The sequence below is a fragment of the Dioscorea cayenensis genome, chromosome 16, assembly GCF_009730915.1.
Source record: "Dioscorea cayenensis subsp. rotundata cultivar TDr96_F1 chromosome 16, TDr96_F1_v2_PseudoChromosome.rev07_lg8_w22 25.fasta, whole genome shotgun sequence".
In the NCBI taxonomy this organism is placed as follows: domain Eukaryota; kingdom Viridiplantae; phylum Streptophyta; class Magnoliopsida; order Dioscoreales; family Dioscoreaceae; genus Dioscorea; species Dioscorea cayenensis.
This window is the reverse complement of record NC_052486.1, coordinates 18,547,571-18,558,345: the sequence shown is the minus strand read 5'-3', so window position 1 is coordinate 18,558,345 and position 10,775 is coordinate 18,547,571. Positions and strand designations below refer to the sequence as shown.

The 10,775-nt window shown below is 31.7% G+C and overlaps 1 protein-coding gene across 1 annotated transcript; it reads right to left on the bottom strand.

Moving 5' to 3' along the window:
* Positions 1 to 3,518: 3,518 nt before the first annotated feature.
* LOC120278588 (zinc finger BED domain-containing protein RICESLEEPER 1-like) lies at positions 3,519 to 8,144 on the bottom strand. The gene is made up of 2 exons (XM_039285334.1): positions 8,009 to 8,144; positions 3,519 to 4,189 (listed from the first exon to the last, which is right to left on the bottom strand). The coding sequence occupies exons 1-2, from the start codon at positions 8,142 to 8,144 to the stop codon at positions 3,519 to 3,521; spliced, it is 807 nt and encodes a 268-aa protein (XP_039141268.1).
* Between the last annotated feature and the right edge of the window lie 2,631 nt (positions 8,145 to 10,775).

Below are 10,775 nucleotides of genomic sequence, written 5' to 3'. Positions count from 1 at the left end.
AAAAACTAAACCCTAGCCAAAAAAACTCCTTGCAAACTATAATATCATCCAATAATCACACCATATAACTGAAAAATCTCTTTTTCTAATAGACTACTTTACAAATTAAACAGGAAAAAAACACCCAAAATGTAAAAATAAAATAAAACTGTAGAACTTCTTCAACGCCGTCCACCTCGCCTCAATACTTTAGAGCGCAAACTAATGAATTACTGAAGAGTTGAGTGGGAATTCTCTTTCGAGACAGTGGTGGAACGAAATTCCGGTCCTCCAGAAGATGTCCAGCAATGACAAACTTGGAAAGGGAAAAGATGAAGAGGTGAAGAAAGAAAAACCAGTGCCAATAATGGTGTTCTCTCAGGATTATAAAAACCGCTTTCGCTCCAAGTGGAAAAATCATCGTAGGCAAGGGCGTTATGATCACACCATGTCACACTTGCCACAACTTCCCATGTAAGGGACAATTTCATCTAAAAAAATTCAAAACTAACTCTGTCAATCACCTTTACATGCTTGGGGGTTTCAAAATCATTGTATTTAAAAGGAAGGGGCTTATAGGGATACTCAAATTTAGAGGGACAATTTGTGCATATTGCAAACTTGGGGGGTGTTTTTGGTAATTACCAGTAATAATAATAATAATAATAATAATAATAATAATAATAATAATAATAATAATAATGAGGGAAAATCTCATAAAAGAAAACCTTGTGGTTTCCCACTTTTGCTGATTAAGGACAATTTTTTTTTTTCGTTTTTATACTTTCTGGTTTCTCTGGTTAGCGAAAAAGGGAAAAATCTTCAACGCTGTTAATAGCTGCTTATGTGGCAAGGGCATAATCATCAAATCCCATAAAGTATGACTAACCTGGCAAAAGAAAAGAGTTTTTTTCTTATATTATGTGCTACCTCCGGATTATTTTTTTCACAATGTGATTTGCCTCGATTGTCATCAACCTTTAGACAACTAAGATTTTCCTTTTTAGATGAAGATTGATAGGGTTTTGGATCCTTCCTTCAAGTATCACAAGGAATTTCCGTGATTGTGCCAAAGGCATTCCAGTTTCCTTAGAAAAGAGTTACGAATCATCAAGTATTGATCTCCTTCACAATTCTTCTTCGTAAAGTTTTTCACTCTCAACCCCCCATGGAAGATGCTTCTTTGTGCACATAAATAGTTTAGTTTGTTATGTATTTAGAGATTGATGATAGAACCCCATGAAAAATACTTCTTTTCTCACAAAAATATATTAGGGCTCTTATTGTCTTTTGTTTACTTGTATGTTTTGCACTGATGAAATATCTTTGTGTTGTGTTGGGAAAGAAGCAAATATTGAATGATATTTGTTGTCTTTCTTTTTGTGTATTTTATGTTACATCTACATTTGTATCGTTGGATGATAGTTTACCTCAGATGCAGCTTTTTAATTTGTGTGCTTCTTGTGATGTATCATCTTAGAGAGAGTAGTTTTTTGTTATCTTTTTTACCTATATATGTTCAAATGTTGCGGTTCATGTAATTTGATTGTTCTGTATTACTAGAGCATTCATGGATTATCTTCATGAAAATCAAATCATAAATAAGACTAATTTTTTTATTCTATATGTTGATATTGCTAGATGGAATTTTATTGCACCTGTAATTTTTTTATCTTTGTGGTTTAAGTAATGTATCATATTAGGGAGTGTAATTCCCCCTTTTTTTGACCTAGATGTGTCAAATGTTTTGTTGTTGTGGATTTTCCTTGTTAGAGAATAAGTAGGTAATGCTTGCACATATAATGTTAGTGCAAAATTTATGCATACACATAATAGCTGCAGTAAATGATTTCTATTTTCTGAATTGTGTTAGTACATGTTATTTGCACAAGCTAAAAAACAAATATTTAGTGAAGATTATCATAATTAAGATTAATTTGATTGTTCTGCATTAAGGGAGCACTCATGGATTATCTTAATGCAAATCAATCACTATTAAGATTAATTTGATTGTTTTGACTGTTGATATTGCTAAATGTAATTTGATTGTTTTGAATGTTGATATTGCTAGATTATGTCAAATGTTGTGATGTTGTGGATTTTCCTTGTTGAGAATAAGCAGATGCTTGCACATATAAGTTGTAGTAAATAGCTTTTGTTTTCTTGATTATGTTAGTGTTTATTATTTGGACAAGCTAAAAAAAAGACAAAATCAGACAAGATTATCACAATTAATACTAATTTGATTGTCCTGTATTGTGAGATCATTCATGTATTATCTTAAGAAAAATCAAAGCATAAGTAAGCCTAATTTGTTTGTTCTATATGCAAAAATTCGTTGGATGGTATTTTCTCTAAATTGCAATTTTTTTTATTGTGAAGTTGTGAATTTACCTTGTTCGATATTAAGTAAGTGATTGCAATTTTTTTTGTTTGTTTCCTACAATCTTAATAGCATTTGATACTTCTTCTAATGAGTTCCCTACATTTTTTTCTTATCTTAATTGCATTTGATACTTTCATAATTAGGAAAGGAAGTGGGGCGGGGCGGGGAATGGGATCCTCATTCCCATCCCCGCTCTCCAGGGGGCGGGGATTCCCTGGTTTAAAATTCCCTGGGGGAAAAAATCCCCCTCCTCCTGCTCACTCCCCTGCGGGGATCCCCGCCCCACCCAAAACATTAATACAAAAATTATAATCAAAAGCCATTAAAAAATTTCATTTGGGTTATACTTAAACACTAAACTAAAAAAATGCAAAGAAGAATTTCCTGTAAATAACTATAATATTTCTAATGCATTTATGTTACACATATGCTAAAGATGCTATATACAATTGAGAATAAAAATTATAATGTATGATGAAATAAAATTAAAATTCTCAACCAAAGTTTTTTTACAACATACACACATCATATATAAAATAAAAATTCACACAAAATATTTCTCACAACAAGTCATAATATAATGTATGATAAAACAACAACATTAAGGTACAAATTAAGTAATAAAAATAACATAAAGTTTAAAACTAAATTAAAATTACAAATCCATTAATAAAATTCATAATGCAAAACTAGCACGATAATCTCATGCTTCCATCAATTTGTTTCTTCTTTCTCCAAATCATTTATATTGAGAATCCGATTCCACTACCACTAGCATCTTGACATGATAACTCCTCCTTCAATAATAAACAAAATTGTAAATATATAATAAAATTATAAATAACATCAAAATTAAAGATAAAATTTTATATAAAATCATATTTATCTCATCATTTTCATCCTCCTCTTCATCAAATGTAGAACAAATAGCTTGAATTGTTGACCATAAACATAAATCTTCAAAAATAAATAAATACATAAATAAAAAAGCAATTTTTTCACAAATAGCATTAACTTAATAGAAATAAATTTAAGTAATAATATTAATAATACCTTTCAACCAATCTTGTGTGCACATCAATGCTTCTATTGTGTTTGGGTGAAGTCTACTACGATGTGGATTTATGAATCTTCCACTTGTGTTAAAAGCCGATTATGAAGCCACGGTAGACACAGTAATTGCCAAAATACCTCTCGCAATTAATTGTAAAGTAGGATACTTCAATGCATTTTTCCACCAACTCAAAATATCGAAATCGGCTTTCATTGGCAATATAGACTCTTCCAAATAATTGTCCAACTCTGACTTCACATTCTCCATTTGACACCCAAGAAAAGCAACAAACAATTGATAATTATTGATAAATTCTGCATCATCATCATCATTGGCCAATAGTTGTGAAGAATTATCCATAAACCCACTAGATTCATTCAAATTTGCTTTAGAAGAATATTCTCCCACCAAATCATAACAAAGAGTTCGAATTTTTTGAATTTCATCTTTTGCTTTATTCTCACCATATATAATGGGAAAATATATTTCGAACAACATCAACTTGAATCTGGGGTCCAAAACCATTGTCACACCTATAATACCATGAATTTTGTTCCAATACTTTTCAAATTTTGACTTCATTCTCAATGCCATTAATTCAATATAGTCAATCCCACAACTAACACAATTTGCCAAAGCAATGCTAATCTGACAAATCTTAGGAAAATATAGGTTTGCTGTAGGATACTTGGTCGCTAAAAACAACTCGGTCACACTGTGAAACATCTTCAATCTTTCACAAATCTCCTTAGCCTTTTCCCATTCTTCATCTGGTGGACAACATGTATAAATAGATTCTCATTGTTTCAAGCGTTTGAAAGCATCCTTATAGCCAATGGCAACATTAAGCATCAAAAAAGTTGAATTCCACATGGTCTTACAATTTATGACCAATTTTTTTTTAGTGAAATTCATTTTCAATTGGCGCACAGTTTGTTCAAACTTCTCAATTCTTTTGGGTGTAGCAACCCAAAATGCAACACTATCAAGAATATTTTTAATTGCATCATTAATCACATCTAAGCCATCTTTAACAATTAAATTCAAGATGTGTGCGGAACAACGCATATGCAAGAATTTTCCATCCATTCTAAGATTGCTACTTGACAATTATTCACAATCAAGCTCACAAGCAAATCATTTGTAGAACAATTATCCAAATTCAATGTAAATAACTTGTTATCTAGATTCCAATCCATCAAACAATTCACAACTACTTCACACAAAACTGAAGAAGTATGTGGACATGGCACATAAATAAACCTATTTATGAAAATCATTTAAAGATAATTAAAGAATGCAAATAACAAAGAACATATTATTTTTGAAATTATAAATGACAATGATTATTACCTTATAATTCATCTTCTCAAAATCCACTCATCATCTATGTAATGCGTAGTGACAGCCATGAATCCACGCCTTTGATTGTTGGAAGTCCACATATTTGTAGTTATTGCAAATCTACTCTGACTTTGACAAAAAACTTCATTGTTCTTGATTTCTCATACTCAAAAATCCTCATTATATCACTTCTTAATGTAGTTCTAGAAATGGGCTTGAACAATGGTTTTACAGAACTAAGAAAATCTCGAAATCCAACATGTTCCACCATTTTTAGAGGATACTCATGCATGATGATCATTGTAGCCATCTTCTTCCTCGCAAGTTCTTGATCATAAACATAAGTTCCAAGTGACCATTTGCCACTAACTTCGACATTAGATTTCAACAATGATCGCCTTATATCTTGTCCTTTCCTTCGTGGGCATATAGCGTAGTGATCATGTAAATGTTTTGTCCCATTTTTTGTGTCTCCTCCAAGTTTTTCCCACAATAATTGCATATAGCCTTCCACTTGTCATCAATCTTTTGTCTCTTGTAGTGATTCCATACTTCTGATTTAAACCCTCATTTGCCACTCAAAATTAATTCTTCATTCTGGGCCTTTTGGCATGTAGAAGGTATTGATCCAGCTGTAGTCGAGTCATTTTTTTCTCTTGGTGTAGATTGTGTAGCACTATGCTTTAGTGAGTCATTATTTTGCATAGATTTAGTAGCCTTGTCGGCCATTTTTACCTATCAATTCAAATAAATAACATATCAATTCAAGGTTTGCATAATTAAAAAGTGTTATAATATTTTTTTCGACTAGACAAACAAATGGACATGAATTAATCATTGTCAACCCTAATATTTAACTTTTTGATACAATAAAGAAATCCATTACATATATGAATTAGTCATTGATTAAGCTATGCAAACCTTACAGTTATCAATAAATCATGATCTAAATTGGACATTATTTGTTTTTGCTGAGGGGTTGTTGTTGCTAAATGGAGTGTCACATAATAACCAAGAGGTGTTGAAGACTAAGTCCAAAATTCACTGATGGTTATGAATTCTCCTGTTAATTCATTCATTTTCATGGCATTAGAGATAGAGCAAAGAGTACAAACATAAAATAAGGTGCACCTCCAATCGGTGCGCTTTCAAACATAAAAACGAAAACAGAGGATTGCAATTCACAAGATATCTTCTAAGACAAAAACGAAGAAGAAGAAGATCGAAGGCTCACCACCGATCGGTGAGCGGCGGAGAGATCTAGTGCGAGTCCCGTGGGAGCAAGGGTTAAGGGGAAAAGCAACAGTTTGTGAGGATAAGGAATGGATTATTCTTTAATCTTTATGGGGATTTTCAGACATACCCCTGTATATTCTTATAATTCATATAGAACTTTATAAAATTTTAAGGAAAAATTGCTAGATACACCATAAGTGTGTGAATAAAGATGGGTTTGTTTCTGATCCCAAGGCGAAAAAGATTTAATTTTTATTTGTTTATTATTTGAAATTCTTTAACTATGGCATTTTAATTTAAATGCTTAATTCTTTTTATTTTTTATATTTACTTTAAAAAATTTCAAACATTTAACAAATTTTCTTGTCAAAACATACCATTACTTGAGAAATTTTAATTTCGGTATTTAACTGGATGCCTTAGTGTATTTGGAACACAATCAGTTTAATAATTTAATTTGATAATCAAATTCAGACCGTTGATAATTGATACCTAATGTAGATCAATGGTCTGATCTACATTAATTATCAACGGTCTGATCAACATGACAACATTGGTTTTTCTGATCTTCCCAAGTTCTGAATTTTCCAAGTAATTTTAAAAAAATTTCATATTATTTCTTTCCACCAAATTGTTTATATATAAATAATATAACGCATGTCCTAATAAAATTCAATGTCCTAATGGAAACCAAATTCCAATTTAATTTGAATTCTAATATATCCTAACCATAGATATGTTTAGAATCAAAATTTAAATGTCCTAATCTTAATCTTAATTGATTATTTGATTGTCTTGGACTAGGATGCAAATTCCAAGTTAAATACAAAATGCAAATTACAAAATTGCCCTTGAGAACATATCTCGAGGCATAAATGCAAAATTACAAAATTCTCCTTGAGAACATATCTCGAGGTAAAGTGCAAATTACAAAATTGTCCTTGAGAACATATCTCGTGGCATAAATGCAAAATTACAAAATTCTCCTTGAGAACATATCTCGAGGCAAAGTCCAAATTACAAAAATTGGCCCTGAGAACATATCTCGAGGCAACCCTAAGTTTTAGGATAGCTCAAACACACATCTTGAGGCGAATTGGGATTGAGTGAATTATAAAAAAATAAAATAATAATAATAATAAAAATAATATAATAAAAAATATATATATAAAAAAATATTAAAAAAAATAATATTAATGAATAAATAAATAATAAATATAAACAAGAGAGATTTAAAATTTGAAATTTAAAGTTTAAAATTTCAAATTTGAAATAAAAAAAAATAAATAATAATAAAATAAATAAAAAAATTAAATTAATTAAAATAATAATAATAATAAAAAACATTAAAAAAATTAAACCAATTTGGATCCGATCCTACTCATTCGTTGTGATCTCATGGGAAGATGGGATTCAGATAAAGATGAGGGTTTTTGGGTTAAAAAAAAAATTTTTTTTTTAAAAAAAAGAGAGGAAAAAAAGAATTGAGGAGGGATTAAAAAAATATATATATAAAAAAAGTAAATAAAAAAATAAAAAAATAAATAAATAAATAAATAAATAAATATAAAAAAAGAATAAAATAAAAATAAATAAATAAAAATAAAAAAATAATAATAAAATAATAATAAATAAGTAACAATGATAATAAATAAAAAAAGGTGATAATAATAATAATAATAATAATAATAATAATAATAATAATAATAATAATAATAATTCGAAGTTTAAAAAGTTGGGTCATTAGTTGTGATTCGTAGGGGAGATGGTTAGGATGTGGATAAGGATGGGGCTGGTTTTTTTCTTAAAAAGGGAAGGAAGAGCAGAGGATTAGGGGAGAAGAATTGAGACAAAAAAAAAAGTCTTTGAAAGAAAGAAGATTTAAGGTTTCTATCTCTTCCCCTATACTTCCATCTATATATATATATATATATAAAAATAAAAAGGAGAGAATTCCGGTGTTGTTGCCCCTGCGTGTCCATCGTTGATGCTTGCCGGCGTGATCGAACCAGCGAGATAATGCCGTCGATCATGCTTGGGATATTGATCCCGCCGCTGGGTGCACGGCCCGGTCGCTGCCCATTGTTCATCACCATGGCATGCTTGGATGGCTGAGATAATGTCGCCAAGCATGCCGTCCGTCATGCCGCCATCGCCTCGTTCTTTGCTGCGTCGCCGTTCGCTGTCAGTTGTCGCTGAGTGGGTCGAAATAATGCCGTCAAGCGAGCTTGAGTGGTCGAGATCCCTCGAATGGTCTGCGTTTCGCTTCGCGTTGCCCGTCAAAGTCCACGAATCTGGATGTTCTCGCCCCTGTCTTTTGGGCAAAGGTTGTTCGCCATCGCCTTTCTCACCGTTGCACCGACCATGGCGATGATGATGATGCTAATAATCACGATGATGTCTGAAGAGCGATGCTCATGATGTCATGATGATGATCATCCTATGATGCTAATGATGGTAGTAATTAATGGTGATTCTAATGATGCTGATGACGGTAATAATGATGATGTTAATGATGTCGATGTTAATGATGGTAATGAATCGATGCTAATGATGCTCGATGATGATGCTTGATGTTAATGATGGTAATAATCTCTGGTGCTAATGATGTTAATGATCTTTGAATGAAGGCGATGATGCTAATACGGATGCTTATGACGATGATGATATGAATCTGATGACGATGATGATGATGGTAATGCTAACGATGATAATGATTATGAAGACGATGCTTATGATGATGATGATGATCTGATAATGAAGATGACGCTCATGATGATGCTGAAGATGATGCTTATAAGGATGATGCATGATCCTATAATGTTGACGATGTTGAAGATGGGGTTCGCTACATGAAATAAAGATTTGGTTGCTGGAGACCAAGTCTGCAATTCACAAGATTACGTGTTATAGTCTCATAGTCTCATAACATGCATAAAAAAATAAATAAAAATAAAAAAAAATGAATGAGATGCATGCATTCTTATTATTGATGCTGTTTGTTAGCATGGGTTCATAGTGGCAGACAAGAAGTAGAGCATGTCTTCTTGTTTTGATAAAAGCTCTAGGATCTCAAATAATAAAATAAATAAATAAATAAATATATATATATAATAAAAAAAATAAAAAAAAAGGAAATGGGAACTATCCCATAAACTTATGATATGCATGCATATATTCATGTGGGGCTCACTATGGAGGGATATACATGGGAATATTAATTATATGTAAGCATGAATAGAATCATGAAAATCATGCTATTTATTGATTCATACACCCCTTCATGAATTCAAAGAGAAGAGTCTGAAAAAAAAGAGAAAAGAGAAATATATACATGAGAAATAAATGACAAAAAAAAAATGACAAAAAAAAAATGATGATGAGAAGCATGCATACGTGAATGGGAATAAAAAAAATATAATAAAAAAATAATAAAATAAAAAAAATAAGATGGAAAACATGCTATATAATCCTGGGACATGCAAAGAAAAAAAAGGGTAATAAACAAAAAAAAATATAATAATAATAATAATAATAATAATAATAATAATAATAAAAGATGTGGGCCCACCATGAAAAAAAGACATAAAATGATGTATGATGAGGAGCATGCATGCAAAATTCACGAGAAAGTATGCAAATACAAAAAAGAAAATATATATGCATACGTGTGAGGCAGAATGTATCACCATGCATATGAGAATTCATATAAATTCCAAAGGGCCAGCCTACCATAAGAGAAAGAATACAAGTATGGATATATATATATTAGGCTTGGTATTGTTCAGTATTTGAACAACATTTCCTTATATCCAAAGTAGCATCAGGGGTTAGTCAATGATTAAAATTGTCAACCCAAAGGCAATAATAAATTTCAAAGCGATAATGAGATGCCTATCGCATACAACAGCAAAGCATGTTATGTGATGATAAGGCATAGATAGTAGTGACTTATTCATTTCATGACGGCAATAAGCCACGCAACGCAATGACAAAATCACTCGGTCCAAGGTCATAATAAGAATGTTCCATTCCAGAAGGATGGAAACGAGATATATATATATATTTCTCTCCTAAGACCGTAGTAAGAAAGACATTTCAAAAAATGATAATGAAATATGCAATGTCCTGACAAAGCATAAGCAGTGGCGAATCTCAAGGCAATAACGAGATCTAAAAATGGCAATAAGGCATATGCAGCGGCAGGCAACGCAGTGACAAGGCACAGGCAGCGGCAATGATAAATATATATGTATATAAGTGATGTAATAAATATTTTTATATAATAAAATAACAAGTTTCATAATTCGCGAATCTTCTTGCTTTTACTTGTACTTTTTTTGCCCTTAATCGGAGGTTCCTAAGATTTCTAATCTAGGGTAATTAATAATAGAGGCTTGCCTCTATTAGGAATGAAAGAACCCACACAAAACAAATATGATATTTGTGCTTCGATATATTGTCTGGTGTCTTTTTCATGATGCCAGATGCGCATTTTCGATCCTACAAATTCTGGCACGCCCGGTGGGACCCCATTCCTCCTCCCATCTTTGAGGCAAAAGTACAAGTAAAGGCGTTGTTCCTACATCCTATGAAAGAAATCTAATCATGTTTCTTTTTGTTTTTGCAGTGAAACGAAGAACAAATGTCACTCAAAAACTCAACCACCTCCGAAGTCCAAAACTCACAATTTTTCCTGGCGAAGGAACCGAGGTGCAACCGCCTCAACCGCACATTCAACACCGGAGCTCGCAGGAGCCGAGCCGACCTTTGGCA